General features: G+C 38.0%; 1 protein-coding gene across 2 annotated transcripts; it reads right to left on the bottom strand.

Moving 5' to 3' along the window:
• Nucleotides 1-10,089: 10,089 nt before the first annotated feature.
• On the bottom strand, nt 10,090-15,464 carry LOC127660028 (uncharacterized). 2 transcript variants are annotated; one of them, XM_052150079.1, is made up of 4 exons: nt 15,305-15,464; nt 14,193-14,275; nt 12,392-12,556; nt 10,090-12,305 (listed from the first exon to the last, which is right to left on the bottom strand). In XM_052150079.1, exons 2-4 carry the CDS (start codon nt 14,217-14,219, stop codon nt 11,883-11,885), a joined length of 615 nt encoding a protein of 204 aa, XP_052006039.1. In that variant the 5' UTR covers nt 14,220-14,275; nt 15,305-15,464; the 3' UTR covers nt 10,090-11,882. The 2 variants fall into 2 exon arrangements, with proteins under 2 accessions (XP_052006039.1, XP_052006038.1); XM_052150078.1 differs by lacking the exon at nt 15,305-15,464 and adding an exon at nt 14,507-14,599.
• Nucleotides 15,465-20,850: the final 5,386 nt, after the last annotated feature.

Below are 20,850 nucleotides of genomic sequence, written 5' to 3'. Positions count from 1 at the left end.
ACCAAGGAGTTTACCCCATTATTTTCTGCACTCACTTCTAAGTTGAATGATCCCCCACTGATGTCGGTCCATTCCTCACAAATTATCAGTGCCCATGCCTGCCATGGTTAATGAGCCAGTGCCCATGCCTGCCATGGTTAAAGAGCCAGAGCCAATGCCAGTAGCCTTGACTGTTCCTGTAACAATGCTCCAGTTGTCCAGAAGAAGAGGGCTCCTATTCCCAAGTCTCTGCCCATGTTCACGACCACAGAGGTCGTTCCAGTCTCTGTCCATGTTTACGACCACAGAGGTCGTTCCCAAGTCTCTGTCCATGTTTACGACCACAGAGGTTGTTCCAGAGTATCTGCCTGTGTTCATGACCACAGTTGTCATTTCCCAGTCTCTGCCCGTCTTTACGACCATGGAGGTCATTCCCCAGTTGCTGCCAGTGCTCACGACCACGGAGGTCGTTCCCCAGTCACCGCCAGTGCTCACGATCACGGAGGTCTTACGGCTCTGCCTTCCATGGCTTCACCCCTCGAGCCTTTCACCAGTTTACAGCATACCTTCTTACCTGTGTGTATCACACCTGTTTATCAGTGATCTGCTCTGGATGTACAACATATGTGACTTTGAGAATTCTGAGTTTACAGTATACCTACTTACCTGCATGTATCTCACCTGTTTATCAACGATCTGCTCTGGATATGCAAGATAAGTAACTTATATGAACCCTGAGTTTACCGTATATCTACTTACCTGTGTGAAACTTTTCCGTTATTCAACGATCTGCCCAGAATGTGCTTGACACATGATTTGAGAACTCTGAATGTACTTAATGCCTTTATATATTGACCTGCTCCTCAGTTTATGGAAGTTACAAACCTTTTTTTTCATTTATGTTTCCAGTTTTGGCAAGTATTGGTCTGGAATTAGTGATCTGTGCCTTCTGCCTTAGTTCTCTGTATAACCAAAGACTGTGTTCAAAAGACAATATACCTTACCTGAATACTCACCTCATGCTACTTACCTGTCTCTTCTGTATTTCTGTGCAATAAACTCCTGCATTTGGGTTCATCTCAGCCCCCGGGTTGGTGTGTCATTACACTGGGCAGTTGGTTTTAATGTTTTGGCAGATTGGTGTATATAAGGGATTGTTAGGAAGCCATGATAGATAGAGGCCAGTGGGCTGATTTGGCCAGAACATTGGGGTTACACCCCTACTACATGCCCTGAGATTTTTAATGACCACTGAGAGTCAAGACCTCTGTTTTACATCTCATCCAAAAGAAAGTACTTTTTTTACAGTATAGTGACCCCATCATTATCCTGGGACATTAGGACCCGCACAGACCACAGTGTGAGCACCCCCTCATGGTCTCATTAAAACCTCTTCAGCAGCAACCATATTCCCAAGAAGATTTTGCTTTCCATGTACTAGCCAGGCTCAACCCTTTTTGGCTTCAAAGTGTAACCAGGCGAGAGCTGCAGGGTGATATGCTGCTGGCATTTATATGGGATGCTGGCTTTTTAGTCAGGGCACAATTGCCACCTCTGACCACACTGTAGTGCTGCCACTGGCTATTGGGCTCCTCTACGAAAATAACAATCTAACTTTTTATAAAGACTTCTAACATTTTTAGGCTAAATATTTTTTTTTTCAGTGAGGTGTAACAACTATTTGGAAATATCGAGTTAATAGACTTCTGGCTTGGTTCAAGTCTTAAAATCCCCATGTCATAGTTCATATTACAATATTAATTCTGAAGACCCATTTTTAAACTTACTTAATGTGTTTAAGGCCACGTTCATACTAATACATTCTCATTCGAAAATGCATTAATTTAGCTATGTTTACACCTCTTATCCACACTAGAAAGGGAAACACTCTCCACTACATCATACTTTCAAAAACAATGACATTAGAAAACTGAAAACGGATTAGTGTGGATTGTCCTAATTTGCAACTAATATATGAACTGCGCTCTGTATCAGAATCTGGAATGCGGTGAATAGTGAATTTTAAGGAAGTTAAAGGACAGAAAATATAAAGTCTTCTGGAACATAAATCGTAAAACTCTCTCCAAGTTATTTTAGACTTTATAAAGTAAAGTAAATGTTTGATATTGAGGGATTAGATGGTGTGGGAGATCCCTTGCAAGAAATGGCCATTTATTTTTTTCTATATACTGTATCTGAATTCTACGGAGCCCGGGAAGTCACCTGTTGGGAAAAAAAAAAACAATCCGTGGCGACGGTTTTGCAATCCATCCCCTCAATTTATAAACTGTACTCACAAATTCTCAAACTGTTCCCTCGGTTTAACAAATCGTGCTCACGGATTAATAAACCGTACCCACGAGTTCTTAATCCGCGCTCTCAGATTTGTAAACCGTGCCTTCAGTTTTTGCAATCTGTACCCACAAATTCATAAACCATGCCCACACTTTTGCAATCCGTTCCCACGGGTTTGTAAACTGTACTCATGGATTTGTGGCTCCTCATCCAGTCTGTGCCGGCAGATTCAACCAGGCCATCTGTTACGGTGCGGGATACATAGTACGGTGTTTATAAACTATATTTTTTAAAAATGGATTATTTCCTATATTTTCTAAAAAACGAAAGAGAGTTGGATGACGCGACTGTGTCAGCGTTTCGAGAGGAGAAGGTAAAAAGCAATACAAAACGAAGAATGACATTCCTTTGCTCTCTGGCTGAATGTTAGGGCTATAGGCCTAGTTATTTAATAATTACATAGGCTATTAAGTTAAGCCAGTTACATGCATCTAACCCTGACATTTTGTTGGTGTGACCTAATGAAGTCAGCTTATTTATGACATGTTAAGTAACCATTTTTTTTTATAAAACCCATTAATTAAAATTTCACATGAAGCAAACTTAGGTTGTCACTTTTTCAGTGGAAACATGCAGTATATTCCTTAATGTCATTTTGATTAAGGATCATACACAGTACACAAGACAGTTCAGCTTCACATTGTAAAGATATTAATAAAAATGTTTTAGTGGCAGAAAATACATATTAATAATTTATGATATTATCCACAAGGAAGCTTGAAAAGCAGGATTCAAAGCGAAATTGCGCCATGTGTTGGTCTTAAAATCAAAATGAATAATGAAAGGGATAATGATGAATACATTTCTTTTTATTTCATTAAAAGGTTAGTCGAAAAATTTTAATTCTGTCATCATTTACTCAAGTGAACTATCCCTTTAATGAAATAAAGAAAGTGCCCCCCCCCCTTTTCTTCTAGATTGACTGCTATTCAGTCAATAGTATGTCAGATAAGCAACTGCTGACATATGTCCCCAGATTTGGAGACCGGATAGCAATAAGACAGTACTGCAGAAGAGAAGTAGCTGCAATAGAAGGAAATACCACAGTATCTAAAGCCACACAAAACCTCATGTCAAAATTGCAAGGAAAGCATTTCAAGCATTGAAAGAGGAAGCATTGTGATAATCGTTCAGAAAAACTCAGTGGAAACTCAAATGCCCAAAAAACTGAGCGAAGTTACCAGATGGGACTGTTTGAAGAGGTCCGTGGCTCCTTTGTCTAAATAAAAGAAAAACGAGGTGGTGGAACCAGACACTTAAAGGCTTTAAAGAGTGCTACAATGGCAGAACTTTTGGAGTGTGGCAAGAAGCTGTTCTTTCCAAATGGAAAAAATAAACTAGGGGATATAAATGAATTTGAGATTAAATTGAGAGACTTCACAGAAGAAGAACTAGATCCACAAACAACATTAAGTGAACGATATGAAATGAGAAAGGTAAAGATACGGAGACTGTATCTGTCTTGCAAGAGGACAGACACAACTGCAAGCGCAAACATTCAAAGAGTAGATGAGTATGTAACCGAAGGCCCTTCTACCTCTGATGTGGCATGTGAAAGTGATGAAGAACCTGTTGCCATAACTGAGGACAACAGCTCCATCGTTGATTCATCATTTTGGTCAGAAGACAGCATAGTGTTGATAGAACCAGGTACAATGAATTTAATGCACAGCTCAATTTCAGTTGATGAAGAAATTCAGTTTGGATATGCTGTTTTGCAAGACAGTACAATACTGGATGACACTCTACCAATGGACCCTGTTGAAATTGTGCAAGATAAGCCACAGGCCACAAAGTTAAAGCTCTGCAGGGGAAACATTTTCCAAGATCTCAATGCAGCTTTCACAGATGGCTTAGTATCTATCAGTGACTGTCTTGTAGAAATTGAGATGGTCCTACCTAACGGCAGCACTGAGAAAGGAGAAGACAGTGGTGGAATTCTCAGAGATGCATTGAGTGAGTACTGGGGTACTTTTTACATTAAATGTACAGCAGTAAGCACATTAAAGGTACCCATGACCAGACACGATATGAAAGACCAATGGGAAAATGTAGCTAAAGTGATGGTTCTTGGTTACAATACTGTTAAATACTTTCCCATTGTGTTGGTCAAGCCTTTTCTGTGTTACTGCCTTGGACTTGAAATTGATGAGGATGAGCTCTTTACAGTATTTTTGAAGATAGTTCCTCAAGAGGAAAAGCAGCTCTAGATAGTGTGGGATGTCCCTTGCAAGAAATTGGCATTCATTTTTTCTACTTATTTAAATTCAGCATTCTGCATGCCTCTAAATTTGAGAAAAATCACAGCGTATTTAAACATTTTATCAAATCTGGATGCATCCTATTCATAAATTAGTTTAGATAGTATTAACCCTTAAAAGAAATGTCCATGTCATTTTCTCCACTTATTTGAATTTCCATATGTATCTAAATTTGAAGGAAAAAAATCATTTTTGCCTTGTGGTGAGTCAAGTCAAGTGGTTTTTATTGTCGTTTCAACCATATACAGTTAGTATAGTACACAGTGAAACGAGACAACGTTCCTCCTGGACCATGGTGCTTCATAAAATCAACATAGGACAAACACAGGACCACATGAGAACATGTGCAAAAAGTACGGGACAGTACAAGAAATTTCTGACAATGAACAGGACAATAGGCACAGTGAGAGACAGTGCAGCGCCTACCAGTACACAGTAGTGCAATAAGATGACTGTGGGTGCATTTCACTACAAATTGGCATAGTAAATATGCTTCACATTTAAGAGCTTACATAGTGTGAGATGTCCCTAGCAAGAAATGGAACTTATTTTAATTCACTTTTCCATAAGAACAGGAAGCCAACAACATAAGACAGTTTAGGAGTATTGCTCTACTGAATGTGGAGGGAAAGATTTTCTTTTCAGTGTTAGCAAGGATGATGTCTGATTACCTACTGAAGAATGGATACATAGACACAAGCTGTCAGATACAGGCGTACCAGCTTTTCCTGGATGTGTGGAGCAGATCAATCTGCCAAGAGAGACACGAAAGACCTCCATTTGCCATGGATGGACCTGGCAAATGCCTATGGATCGGTTCCACACCAGCTTGCCAGCTATGCACTGGAGTTTTTCCATGAACCAGAGTGGATTAAGAGCTTGGTTGATCGCCACCATACATGAAAATATGTCATGCAACACGAGTACATAACTGGATGTGAGCAACTGGAAAAGGTATTGCGATGGGATTTTCAGTCTCTCCCATCCTGTTTAGAGTAGCATTCGAGATCATCCTAATTGGTGCCAGACAGATGACCAGAGGAATCCATGCACAATTCAGGGAGTGATTGCCAGCACTGTTCAGCTATAAGGATGATGTCACATGTATCCTCCAGACTGCTGCATGTACAAACAGACCCTTAAAAAGACTGAAAGAGCTTTTGAATGGGCCAGGATGAAGATCAAGCCAGCAAAGTCATGTAACCTTTCTATTCGTAGCGATCAGATATCGTTTGAGGTGGATGGTGAAAGAATCTTGGTGCAGGCAGAGCAGCCCATTCGAAATTTAGGGAGAGAATAAGCAGCAGATCTGTCAAAGAATCAAGTACAGGGTCTGGTGTCACCAATTTACACTGTGTCATCTCCTGAGTGACCGCTAAAGATGTGTGAGATCACTGCAGCGGCAGTGGCAAGGATGGGCACCAAGGCCAACAGTTACGCAGATGAAGCATTGTTTTGAAGAAATGCCTTACAACTGCTATTAAAGTCCATCACTCTGGGTTACAAGCAGGTGAAAACCAGACTGTTCTTAGAACTAATGGAACCAACAGACCAGTCAGTGAGGGCTTGTCAAGCCCAGGCCTGAACTGGCCACACCTGGTAGGCAGAGGTGGTTTTAAACAAGGCGATTTCAAGAATGAAGCAGCAAGAGTTTTTGGAAGAACCCAGTCAGGAAGAGCAGGCCTTGGATAGGGGATGACTCCCAAACTGTGGTCAGCAGCCTCTAAAAAACAGAAGAAAGCGATGGTAGTGACAGAAGTAACTAAGATGAAAGAGGAAGGGTATATGATTTGAGCAATCATCCAGCAGTAGCATGGGCATGGACAGTATGGGAAGGTGCATTTAATAGAATTTTAGGATGGAATGACATGTGGAAGATACCCTAGACCAGGCTAAGTTTTCAAATATGATCCACCTATGACACTTTTCCAAGCCCTGGAAATTTGTCTCTGTGGTATATAAAGAGGAGTTGTCCCCTCTGCAAGGCCCCAAGAGAAATCTGCAGCACATGTTGGCTGGGCGCAAGACCGTCTTGGCATAAGAACGTTACAGGTGGCAGTATGATCAGGCTACATGAAAGCTGGCAGAGATCCTTGAGATGTGTAGAATAAAGGCCAACAAAGGCCATCATGCTCCTTAGAGGAAGTTCATTGAGTTTGTTAAAAAGGGAGGTGCAGCACAAGGCATGGCACAAAGGGAGGAAAGGTCTATCCTAGCACATGGAAGTGATTGGTCAATGGTTTTCGACCTTGACAAGCAGAAAAATGTTCCTTTTGAGATGGCCATTACCTCCTTGAGGACGGACATACAGTCCTGTGCAAAAGTTTTGTGAAAAAACTTGTGAAACATTTTGCATAGTGAGGATGTTTTAAAAGTATTTTAGTATTTTGGCAGTATTGAACCCTGGTTGACTGGTACTGTATGTCTTGACAGGAAAGGAGGAACGAGAGGCAACCCAAAGGATCCGGTGTCCAGTTGCGGGTGTGGCAGTGAGACGTCCCTGACCACTGCCCCATTACCAGAAGTTGTTCCATGTTTAATGGGGTGAAAGTTGGTTCCCAGCTGATGACACAATAGCTAGACATCTGAGGGCACCGACGGAGGTGTGGCAGGCAGTAAAATAAATAAATAAATATACTACTGAAAAACACTCTTCTATTTAAAAGTTTAATTTTAATATTATCATTAACAAATTAAATTAAAAGAAGATAGCCTTTTAGAAAGTGTTTTTTAAGAAAATATTGCTTCAAGCTTATTAAGTAATTAACAAATAAAAAATTAATAAATAGCCATCTCTAAGCATCTACCAGTCCTTCGGAGGGGTCACAAAACTTGTGTTTATTGCTAATTGCGGCTCTCTAATGGGACAATACAAAGACTTTGAATGTGAGCACACAGGTGGTGCAGGGGGCTTTTCCTTCTCCTGCAGAGGAAGCATTTGCTGGAATGCGGCAGGCTGAACTTCTCAACCACCAACTAGAAGGCTACACCGAACAATGACTGTGACACAGGGGTGTTCAATAAAAAGGCCTTGTAGTTTACAGAGGGCCTGTAAACCTGTCCACTGGGAGGCAAGTCCTTGTCTGGCTGTTGGCAAAGTCTTTGGAATCCGAAGCTGCCGTTGACATTGCAAGGAAACCATGGTGTGGGCCTCAGGGCTGGGACATAAATGTTCACCTGTTAAGTCCACTGGTGAACCTCGAGCCAAATTGGGTGAGAGCGAAAGAGAGAATCGAAGGTCGGCCTGCTGTTCACCTCCCATCTCCTAGGTCTCAGCACTGGTCACCCATGAGTCAAGTGGTGCTAGCAGACATGCGGTCTACTTGACTGACTCCCTGAAGGAAGCGAGCCTCCTGCGGAGCATCCAAACCACACTGCAGGCAATCTGATCCCTACAACACAGCCTCCACATGGCGAAAACCCAGACATAAAACAGCATACACAGGAGGTAAGCATTTCATAAAAGGTATTCTTGTGTTGTCACTCAAAAAGCGAGAACTAATCCACACTTTGAGGACTGAGCAATAATTTGTGCTCTGAAGTAAAGAAAATCTGAGGCATGGCGCTGTATGTGATGCTTATAAGCCCATGAATTGATAAATGAATTGACATGATTGTATAAGGGTTTCAGACCATGTGACCAATGATGTGTTTCCATTGCATCATCACGCAGCATAGAGTCCCAATGAAAGGAAACCATATGTATGCAACGCAGGAGCGATCTAGAATAAATTAGGATAAAAATAAAGGGCCCAGACTTTAGCTTTCGGGGTCACCACAAGGTCAATCATGGCATCTGAAATTGAGTGTATACAGCAAAATAGAATATTGTTTAAATACTGCCTGAAAACTTGCCTGAAAGGCTGACTAATTCTAAAGTTTTGCAAGCAGAATCTCTTGACTAACTGTATAAAAGGCTCACATGAGATCGGAGACAACTGATTGCCAGATTACAATAGTCAATTATTCCTTGCTGCTCTTTTAAAACCTTTAGATAAGCAGTTTTAGTTATATAATTTGGCTTGTCTTCAATTTTGTTTGAATTCAAGGAAATGCCTTAATCCTCAAGAAAACTAACAAGCAACTAATGGAAGAACAGAATTATGTTGTAATTGAAAGTGCTGAGCAGGGAGTTGTGTTGCAGTCTGTAGTATGTGGACATGCCTTTAGTATTAGAATACTGGAATGCAAATGACTTGTGAATTTCACATTATACAACGTTAGTTAAGATGACCTTGCAGATTTATTTACATTAAATGTATTTAATTATCTGAATTTGTACAACGTAGAAAAAAACAAGAGATACATAAACACACTTGTGGCCATGGGGTAGTCCTGTCTCAGATTTAGTGCTGCTATTGGACTCATGTTAAAGCCTCCACAAGAATGACAGTCTAACTTTTTTTAAAGACATTTAATAGCTTTTATGCTAAATAAACATCTGTCAGTGAGGTGTATATCCAAATATATTTGGATATATTGAGACAATAGCCATTTAGCTTGTGAAGAGAAACCTCATTCTGAGGAAAAGCCTCAATCAAGATTTTTTTTTCCATGTCATCTTGCGGCATACCAGTTTATATTAGAACAGTAATTCAGAGGACTTATTGTTTAACTAGGATCTAAATTCCTGTGATTAACCCAAGTAAGGTGTTCTGTGGTATTACATCAAGTACCTCCATCAGTTAAGACAAATGCAGTACTTACATGTGCTGTCGTATCTTGACTTTCTCTGCCCTGCCAGCATCTGCTGCTACGTTAATATCTGCATCCTCAGTGATGGCACGACGGTAGGAATGGAGAATAGCCTGTGAATATCCAATCAGCATGCAGAGAAGGTGCAGTTTTGCAATCTAAACCGTTCTGCAAAGATTTTTTTTTTAACATAGATTGGTATAATATGCTCATAATTAAAACACTTGTAAAACAATTGTGGGAACATGCAACAATGAGTGCAGCAGGAGAACACTCTGCACCCTAATGGATTTTCTTTCCAGTTCTTTCCGAAAGCCAACGCTTCCTAAAATCAAACAGAAATCAAACAAACAATTGTGCGCTTGTGTTACACCCTCTAGGCGTGTGTTTCTTTGTTTTTCTTTTCTCTGCGTGTGTCTTGCCCTCCAGTTCTATTCATTCCATTGCTTCAATCTACCAATGTTTTATTGTCTATCATAGTATTGTTTGCTTAATGTTGTTATTGTTAATGTTTTCAAGGATTAATTTTTTTAGGGCTGTCAATCGATATTTTTTTTTAATTGAATTAATTACATGGTGTCCCTATTAATTAATCGCATATACAAATATTTGCTGAGAAAGCCCCTTATATAACAGTAATTCAATATATACAGATTATACATATTTATATCAATATATAATTATACATAGTTATCTTTAAATATAAAAAAAATGATATATATATATATATATATATATATATATATATATATAAAATATTCAGATAATTAAAATGCATTCCATTCTTGTAGCAGAAGAGTTAATCATTGATAAGACAATACAAAAAGCGGCTTAAGAATACAATGTATTGTTTACAACCATATTACTGATCATAAGTCAATCATTGGCATACAGTTCACAGCAATCCATTTCACAAGTGAATTTGTCAGTTTGAGATTTATTATGAGGGCTTGTTTAAGAGCCCGTCAATCTACACCTGCGTGAGACATTGTTTTAAATTGTTTTTATTAATGCTTACAAAACATTTACATCTAGAGCCAATAGGTATATTAAAACAAACAACAACAAAAAGGAAAATGAATAAATAAACAGTTTAATAAAAATATCAAATTGTTTACATATTTCAATACACTTTACAGCTTTTCTGTTTTTTTTGTTCTTTGGTGTTGCTGAACCTCTGAATTAAAAATGAAAACTAATGGTTTATAACCACCATACTTACATTTATGAATACTAAACTTTGCCAACAAAAGCAGAACATTAATCAAATAATATTCCTTATGAAGAGACAGGTCATAGCTATAAAAAAAATAAAAAAAAACTTTTTCAAAACAAAGTTGAAAGCTGGGAATAATATGATCTCTAACAATCTTGCAGTAATCAGACCAAAAACAAGTCGAGTAGGGACAACTCCAAAATAAATGAAAAAATGTTTCCTCCTACAGACCACAAAATGTACAGAATATATCAACATCACATTTAAATCTCTCTACAAGAAAATAATTTGTGAGGTAGTAATTACAAATAAGTTTGAAGGAAATTTCTTTGATTTTATTCGTGATTTAAATATTTATGGGTAACTTCCAAATTTTGCACCATCTCAATCCAGCCACACTCTGCGTCAGACATGCTTGTGTAGCGTCTCGGGCGCGTTGCATCATAAACATAAAAAGTTTAGGTCACCATGTCAAGTTAAATATAGTTTAATACTCAATCTTTAAACACATCTTTAGATCCCTTAGTTCGCATTTGCGCTCCTTCGAGTGTTTTGAACGCAAGAACGTAACGCATGTTTGTGTTGTTCTGCCTACTGGAGTGTTTTCTCACTGTATAAACTGTGTGTTGCTCATACAGCTGAAATTTCACTTACTGCCCTCTGGAGTAAACAGGTGGTACTACAAGCTTGCATTTCTCAGGAATCTTCCTTATTATGGTCTGGGGGAAGTGCGATTATTTGCGTACATTTTTTTTTATGTGTTATTTTTTGTAAAATTAATCGCACTGATTTAACACGTTAAATCGACAGCCCTACTTTTTTGTTTTCTGTTTGTAAGGTGACCTTGAGTGTCGTGAAAGGCGCCTATAAATAAAATGTATTATTATTATTAGTGTGTACGTGGCCAAACTGAATTCTGACTAGAATTGGAATGTGGAATGTTGTAAATTGTGAATTTTCCACAAAGGTGATTAAAAGGACAGAAAACAAGGACTTACTTTAATGAACAATGAAATAGTAAAACTCTCTGAGCGTTTTGAAGATATTTGACATGTTATAAAATAACATAAAAGGTTAGACTCAATAAAAATACATAGAAACAATAACAAGTACATTAACATTTGCAGTATTTATATGAAGTAAATCAAATGAAATAACATACAATGGATGAAATAAAATAATCAGTAGTCACATTTTTATATACCATACCATTCACTTAATATTGTCACCAAGTTCTTTCGTCTTGTAATAAATGTAAATTAAGTGTGTGTAATTTGACTTTCATGTGTGGGGGTAGTTTATAAAAATCATCAAGTGTATTATTTGAATTGAAAGTGTACAGGTTAAAGTGACTGTATGTAAAGTGCATGTCTATCTTAGAGCAGCATCGATTTAAGTGCTACTAGTATTAAACTTGACCAAAGAGAGAGGGTTGTAGTGGGGCTACTGGACGTGGGTTTGACAGTCATTGGCTTGATTGTGGTGGAGGGATGTTGTATGTTAAAGGGACACTTCCCCTTGTTCCCCGCTTTGTCCAGCACAGTAATCGTCACCTCAGTTAAGCAGCAGGTGCCAGTATAAGTCACAAGGGTTGCATTGTAACCATTTTCATCTAGAGTTATATCAAGGGTAATATTGAGTTCACCTGAGCCAGTGGTAGTAAAAGAGGGGTAATCAATGCCTGAACCATTGCCATCTGTCAGGATGTATGTCACTTCCCATGTTGCATTTCCACATGTTAAAGGACACTGCAAACTCTCGTTTACCACACAGCACAATGGTGGAGTAAAATCAATAACCTGTGGGACAAACACAGGGCATTGCATTCATTTAAATCACAGAGTAACTTATTACAGATATGAGGTACAAGGAAGTGTGTACCTACATGGGATATAGTATCTCTTCTTTCTCTGTCTGTACTGCCTGCATCTTCAGCTACTTTCAGTGCTGCATCTTCAGTAAAGACATGATGGGATGGAAAAGCCTGTGAGCAACCAATCAGCATGCAGAGAAGGACCAAGTTCTTCGCAATCTGTACCATTCTGATCAGCTAAGAAGATTTTAAACAGATTGATGAAAGTGTATTCATATAATACTGGTAGCAGAATTATTTTGCATTAAAACACGTTTAATGGGTTTGTAATTGTTTGAACTGCAACACTCATAAAACAATCATGAAAAAATGTACCAGTGAAAGAGCAGACTATGCATCATAATGGAATTTCCATAAAGGTCATCGCTCTCTGAAATAATGCGCAACAAACACTCATTTAGGAACATACAGAGTTATGCAATCTGTGTCCCATTGATGAACAGTTAAACCAAGAAGGCCCAGTTGAAAGAAAACCCATAGGGTTATTGTGTAACGTGCATTAATGTAACATGGGAAATGTTAATGATCTCTGTCTTGGCTAGTAATTTTCTAATAAAATTGAAACTTTGTAATGCAGCACTTGTCGTGTTACTGTCTTCTTAAGATGAATTGCTTATGTTGTATCTTTCCTCATTTTGTAAGTCGCTTTGGATAAAAATGTCTGCTAAATGAATAAATGTAAATGTCATTAATAATTATGTGGTAAAAAAGTTAAACTTACCAAATTCCAACAATAAAAAGCACCTATGTCTGCTAGTTTAGGGGATTTAAAAATATGTAATACTAAGGACCACCAGAGAGACCCTCTTTCTATGAGTCCGTTTTCAACTATAAACTGAAAACTTTATGCATTTTGGCTGTTCGTTTACACGACAATGTTGTTTTTGGGGCCTGAAAACACAAACTTTTGAAAACGGGTTTCAAAGTGCAAGTTTTTAAAAAAGGATGCCATTATCATCCCCAATTAAAAGTGATGGGGGAGACAGGGTGCTGGGATTAGAATTTGAAAGGAATCCTTCGATTTGACATATGATAGTGTTGGGGATAGCTTTGATAATTATAATTAAATATGTTCCGATTACAGGTTATATCATATTTAAGACAAAAATTATCATATGATATATAACATCCTCTGCTATTGACTCACAGACCAGATACCTTTCCCCATCCAGTCCTTATTATACAGTGATTTATTTCTTATTGTGATATATCTATTATTCCATATTGGGGTCTTATGTGGCATGAAATTATGATTATATAAAAGCTTCCAGTACAACAAGACTTGCTGGTGAAACTGGGATAGTTTGATAGGGAGACGTTGGGGAGTGAAATTACATCAAAGTAAACATTCTATCCCTCCCAATTTTTTTAAAATGTATCAGGGAATATGAAACCAAAGGTTATTGTTATTTAGAAAAGATTTTAACCAGTTAATTACCATTTATGAAATCAAAGTCAATGGCTTGTAGACCTCCATCTTTTAAATCTTTATTCAACTTTCCTTTTTTATGTACTTCTTTCTCCAGATATAATCAAAATTATATCAATGAGTATAAAGGGTGTGTGTGTGTGTGTGTGTTTGCAAAATCAAATAATTGGAATTGTACTAAATCCAAAACAAATTCAGTTTAAATAGAATATCTGGAAATCTTTTACTTTTAATTAAATTGACAGTGTTTCTTTTATAATATCACCATTAAATCTCATGATTTCAAACCATTCTTCAGAAAGAAAGATGAAACCGTAATAATGTAAACCAACCAAATAAACACCCCCAATTTGAAAAATCCAGAGCTAGGTTGTTTTTACATACCGTCATAGGGGATGAAACCTCAATCATGACAACAGCGAAGAAAGATTTTGCACTTCTCTGTGTCTCGGTTCTGGTGTTGTTTTCTGAATAAGTTTGGAGAAAGAGATTTCTGTCTTAAATATACAGTGCTTTCTCAAACAGACCCATGTCATAATCATGACTATGTTATCATAGCCGTCATTAAAATGTACTCAAAGAAGAACTTGTGCAAGAAGTACTTGTGCAAGAAGTAGCTAATGTTTAATTTCAACAGAGCACAATAGCATCACTTCTTTTTTAATCTTAAAACCAAACTGTAGGCTGTAAACACATACCACCCACTGGGGACAAACCAAGAAAATCCATCCTCATGAAGACAGAGAAAACATTTTTTGTAAATTTTTGTTAATGTGTTTAGAAAACTATCTGTAATAGTCTGAAGTGTGACATAAAACAGAACACAATGTCCTGCTTTTGCAAAGGTGAGTCAAGTTTTATTGCAGTTGACAAGGCCTCTTCACGCATTGCTATTGGCGATCCATTGTCATGTGTTGTAGGACCTTTGCCCTTCTGATGAAGTCACAGAATCATTTTTATTATGTAATTAAGTACCACTTTAGTGTCTTCTAAGCATTTTTTAACATCTTAAAATCCACGATCCCGGTTCCGGGATTTAAAATTACGTCAGAAATAATGTACTTCCAATTTTAAATGTATGCGGAGGAGTTATGAGCTCATATCTGGTACCATTTGAAAGCTTAGAATGTCTACTTTCTTGAGATATGCATCACTTTGGCATTTGTTTTACACTAAGTAACTTATTTACAATAAATTACATAGTTCCACCCATCAAAAGTCGTGTCATAATTATGTGCGTTTTTGAATACATATGTCTCATATCGCTCAAATATGACGCACATGTACAAACCATGTATCAAATGAAAGCTCTCATTGCCAGTAAGAAGTTCCAATAAGTCTTTTTATTGAGGTATAATCACATATCTAATACACTTCGAATGAATCATGAGGTATACAATCAACATTTGTAAACATACAAGTGAAATTATTGAATATTTGCCGTGCTACTCGCACTAGACAGCACAGTTAGCCACAAATGCTACATAATCCTTTACCTTAGGTTATTCTCTGCAAAATGAGCCGTTTTTCAGTGTTTTCTGTGGTTGTGTGCCCAAGTAATCCCTCGATATGTCACACGAGTGCAGAAACACCACAAACTAATGTTATATGATATTCAACAATCCAGGAAAATATGTAAACATCCGATCCGGATAAAGCATATATTGCCGTAAAGCTTAGACCCTCTGCTTTCCGGCAATGTCTCTCAAGATCAAATAGACCAATCAGGGGCTGTGATATTGCATCCTGACTGTGAAGTGATCACTGGGTAGGTTACGTGCCCAAAACACACAGACGCGTCTCACCAGACACCAGAGCGCATATTTACCACTTTCAACAGTGTTTTATGTAATGACAAAGGGTTTTCTGTAAAATTACACTGGGATTTTGCATTTATAGCACTGTATATGGGTATGGGGAGACTTTAGATTTAGGTAGGCGGAAAGTACACCAAAAAAGGTAATATTCCTCCCTTCAAATAAATTGAAATAGATATTAAATAAAACATGATACAGACAAAATTCCTTTTCAGGTATTTGCTGACATCTAGTGGAAACAGCCAAAACTGTCTGCTTGCTGCTAGGGTTTACAGGGCTTGAGTTATACACTTTCAAAAATGAATTTATATAAAAAAAATCAAAAAGCGCCTCTTTTTTTAGGAGGGTTATTACTGTTCAGACAACATATATATTTTTTTAATTATTTTTAGCAGTGTTTTATGCAACTTCAAAGGGTTTCCTGTAAAATGACACCAAAACTGTGTATTTAGGCCAAAGTATGTGGGAATGGGAAGCTTTTTAATTTGGGTAGGCCAAATCCAGGCGGAAATCCCCAAAAATGGCAAGGTTCTTAAGAGGTTAAATACTGTGGAATTATTTTACAGGCTACCATCACTTTACTCTGGTAAAGGTTGTTTATTCTCATGGCAGACCGTCACGTAACTACCATCAAATACCTTTGAGACAACAAGATGCTTTTTTGAGTAACAAATTAAGATAATACCTATTCAAAATAACTACTTCAGAAAAGGTTGCACAATTTCCTGTTAATTTCAATCACATTTGTAATTTTACAACATCTCAAGTATTCTAAAACAAATTAACCTCTATTATGATTGGATCAGTCAAGTTCAGCCCACTTTGAAAATCTTTCATAACAGATATATTCCCCCCACTTAAGAAAAAGAATGTGTTTAATAGGGGTGTTTTGCCCTTTCAAAAGGTTGGCTTTTTACCCCAAATACCATCCTTTCACTTATTGGAGAGCGTAATGGTGTTCAAGATGGGCAAGGAGGAGGCGGGAACCGGCAGAACAGTCAACATAAATTTAATGAGATAATTCAACTTAAACAAACATACACACACACTGCTGAGGGCTGCATGCATCTCTCTCTTTCTCTCTCTCGAACTGGCGCCTCAGGCTCGTCTTTATCTCCCTCCCGGATGATTAGGACAATTCAGCGCTTGGCTGCATCCTCACAGCCCGGCAATGCCCTCCTCCTCATCACAGTCCTCCACAGTCCTATTTTGTTTTTTCATATCTTTAAGAAAATATGTATAGCTATTTCAACAAGAGATGGAGAGGGGAAAACAAACTTTCCTGGTTTCAGACTTGACTGAATATATGTTTCACATAATCTTAAAAAACTTCTGATCTACATGGTTCTGCTTAAATATTTAAAATTAGTTTTGTAGATAAAAATGCATTGTGCCTACATAATTAAAATACTACATAATAATAGATAATTCAGTGCTTACTATTGTGTTATTTCATAGTTGTGATGACTTTACTATTATTATTATAAAATGTGGAAAGTAGTCATTATTAAGAATGAGTAAGTGTGTCCAAACATTTCACGGGTATTGTATATTATAAAAGGGAACTAGAATGAAAACAAAATAGTGTGACCAATTACCAGACACTCCACAAGATACGTGCACACACGTGGCATTGAATGCATATGATTAATCAATTAGGAATAGACCTTATCTGATAAACAGGATCTAATTTCCCTCTTTGGTTATTTATACTCAATTACCCCATTCCTTGCCCTTTCTTGTCTCTCTTCCTCCTTTGCATTTAATGTACCTCCCTAAATTCCTCTCTCCCTACCTACATTTTCCTTAACAATTGATATCGGCAATTAGATATCCTTCTAAAATAGTCAGTAAGAGTTGCTACTCAACCCTGCAGTTTTACCTTTCGATTTAGTCGTTAGTGGCATACCCTCTTTTCCTTCACCCGGAGCTCACATCTGACGCACAAATACGCACCAGTTTTTATCTCCTCTTTCATTTTCCATTACTGAGCTTTCTCTTCCTTGCTGACTAAGTTCAGATCTTTATCCATCAATTATACATCAGGTGAAGGAGACAGACAGAGAGACAATATCATGCAAGAATCATTCAATAAAAGTGCTTACCTGTCATTATTATGTTAAGGAGCTATTTCTACTTGATCTAATCCTTAAAAACAAGTTTTGGTGTAACCTAATGTATTTGATTTTGTGATGTAAAATGATATTTTTTAGTTGAATAAAATCAGTTTAAATGTTACAGCATGATGCAGATTTTTTTTTGGTTAACATTTTTTTCAGTGTAAGCTAAAAAATGTCGAAACAACTTAGTACTTAGTACAAAACTGTTATTTAATATGACTTAATCAACCTAACCAATTAACTTACACCAATAAATGTATTTTAGGTTACAACAAGTTGAACAAGTTGAAATTCTTTATAGATTCACCCAAAAATGAAAATGTTCTCATCATTTACTCACCCTCATGCCATCCCAGATGTGTATGACTTTCTTTCTTCTGCTGAACACAAACATTGATTTTTAGCTCTGTAGGTCCATAAAATGCAAGTGAATGGTGACCAAAAATTGAAGCTCCAAAAAGCACATAAAGGCAGCATAAAGTAATCCATAATATTCCAGAGGTTTAATCCATGTCTTCTGAAGAGATATGATAGGTGTGGGTGAGAAACAGGTCATTATATGTAAGGGTATTTGGTACTGATGAATTTAGACGGGAACCGTTAAAGTGCCCTCATTCTCACACCATTATAAGTAAGGGAATATAGGGTCTTGAAATATGTGAGCTATGAACTAAATTAAACTGTCCTTATTCTACATTATTATTCTACTCTAAGGAATTATCTTTAATAAGTGAATTATGATTAATTCACTTATTGGAGTGATATTATTCTCATAGCTTATTGAAAATAATATCACACATATTTAGGTACAGCTTTGAAGCAAAATCTTTCAGAAACAGGGATGAGATTTTTTATCTAAATATAACAGACTGTGTTATATTTTGATAAAAAATCTCATCCCTGTTTCTTTGAACACAGACAAACTTTATTACTATTCTAAACATAAATCTAATCTAACACATATATACATGAGACAGGTTGGTGAGAAGAGAGCCAGAATGTGAAATTAATGATCAATAGAGTGAAAATGAACTTTATATAGTCTGTTGACAATGCCTTAAGAACCATACCCCAGGGCGGGGTCTTGCCGATCCAGGACAAGGGAAGTGTTTTAAATGATTCTATGTATTGTTGTATGGATGTATTGTCTGTCTCTGTCACCAGTGCGGCAGCTGTATTGGGAAAGGGAGCAGGGGAGAGGGGTGGTTGCATCCTATGGGTGTGCAGTGATTATAGTGTTGTAGTGAATTGGGTAAATCGTGAATAAATTGAGTGGGACTAGAGTTCACTGGTGTGCTTTTATAACGTGTGCATCGCAGACTTTCTGCCGCTACCATCCCAGTATTTGTATTGCAGCCTGGACTTATTAATCTGATGATGTTTAATAAACTAAACTGTCTTGTGAAATAGTCTGGGTGGTTGTGTGATTTATCTTCTGGCATTTGCAAATAATTAAATAAAATAACTATTACACTGGTGGCAGCGGTGGGATAAAAATTTATTTAAGATAGATTCATAGATATTAAAATTGCAAAATGCATCAAGGGAAATGGCCATTAGTGGACAGTTAAATGCTGCACCCCGTCCGGTATTTATGCCTGAAACATTTACGGGTACTGGCCGTGAGTGGTCAGACTGGTCAGAACAGTTTGAAATGGCAGCAGAAATAAATGGCTGGGATGAGGGAAGTTCATGTCATTTTCTGGCCGTGCATGTGATACTTATTGTGGTTTGCCTGATGAAGCTAGACAGAATTTTGGACAATTAAAAATGGCAATGGCAAATGTCTGGAGCCGTGTGAAAGCACTGATTGGAATCCTGTCAGCTTCACGTCACGTAAGACGCAACCCAATGAATCTGCGTGCGAGTTTGGTAACGCATTAAGGCACTTAATTGTGCAAGCTTATCCATCTGTAGGTAATGCAACAAGAGATTTACATGCCCGAGACCATTTAGTTGCACACATAGGTTGTGCTGATACACGCATTCATCTTCGTAGTGCCAAACCAGCAACGTTAGGTGGTGCAATAAATCTGGCTTCAGAACTTGAATTAATTAGGGACTTGGAGCGCAATAATACCAATTCTAGTGCAAGAGTGTGCGGTGTTGTTAGTGAAAATGCGACGTCATTTAGCGATGGTCAAATACAAGTGCTGTTAGTAGTTGTGGAAGGGCTTCGTCAAGAGGTCAAGACCCTGCAAGTCACTGTAAAAAATTTATAGGAACTGACATTAAGTGCGTTGCCCCCCCCTCAGGCCAGAAGGTGTATCAACCCTCCAATCCACGAGAGATAAGGCCGCGTCGACTGGAGGGGAATCAAGAGCGAGGGGAGGCATGTTGGGAGTGCGGCTGTACTCGTCATTTTAAGAAAGATTGCCCATATGTTCCGGGAAACGTGAAGGGGCGGGGACGGTAGGTCAGGTGTGGTTCAACGATTCAACGTTTAGATTGGCCTGCCCCCTTCAGGATGGTGGTGCTGGGGTGTATATGTTTGGTAAACTGGGAGGGGTGGAAACGCGTTTATTAGTAAACACGGGAGCACAGGTATCTGTTGTTCCTAAGCAGTTTTGGTTAAAAGCTACCGACGGGGGGTGTGATTTATCAAGTTATCATGGCGATATCTTTGTGGCTAATGGGGGGAAAATGGTAACTGGCCAGTGGAGGACTACATGGCAATTTGACTCTTTGGCATTGGTCACTGATTTTTTAGTGGCAGATATTAATCCAAAAGAGGTCTTTTTGGGTAGTGACTTTTTGGTTAAATTTGGGGCAAAAATAGATCTACATGAACAGTGCTGTTATTTGATGGGAAACATTTTTTCAATGCAATTACATCCTGACCAACTAATTCCATTATTGCCTATTGTGGTGCGGGGACACACTCTAATACCACCTCGTAGTGAAGTGATCATTTTGGGGTCTGTCGAGGGAGCTCCAAAAGGAAAGATAATCGGTATGTTGGAACCGTGTTCATCCCTGCCGCATCACTGTGATGTGTTAGTTGCACGTGTTGTGTGTTCTGTAACAGCAAGTGTCATGCCAGTTCGTGTTATTAATGTGACTGAAGATTCCCATACTTCATGGGATGGGATGAAAATTGGAGTG

The sequence above is a fragment of the Xyrauchen texanus genome, chromosome 19 (assembly GCF_025860055.1).
Source record: "Xyrauchen texanus isolate HMW12.3.18 chromosome 19, RBS_HiC_50CHRs, whole genome shotgun sequence".
NCBI classification, from domain to species: domain Eukaryota; kingdom Metazoa; phylum Chordata; class Actinopteri; order Cypriniformes; family Catostomidae; genus Xyrauchen; species Xyrauchen texanus.
The sequence above is the reverse complement of the archived record's forward strand: the minus strand, read 5'-3'. Positions and strand labels throughout refer to the sequence as shown.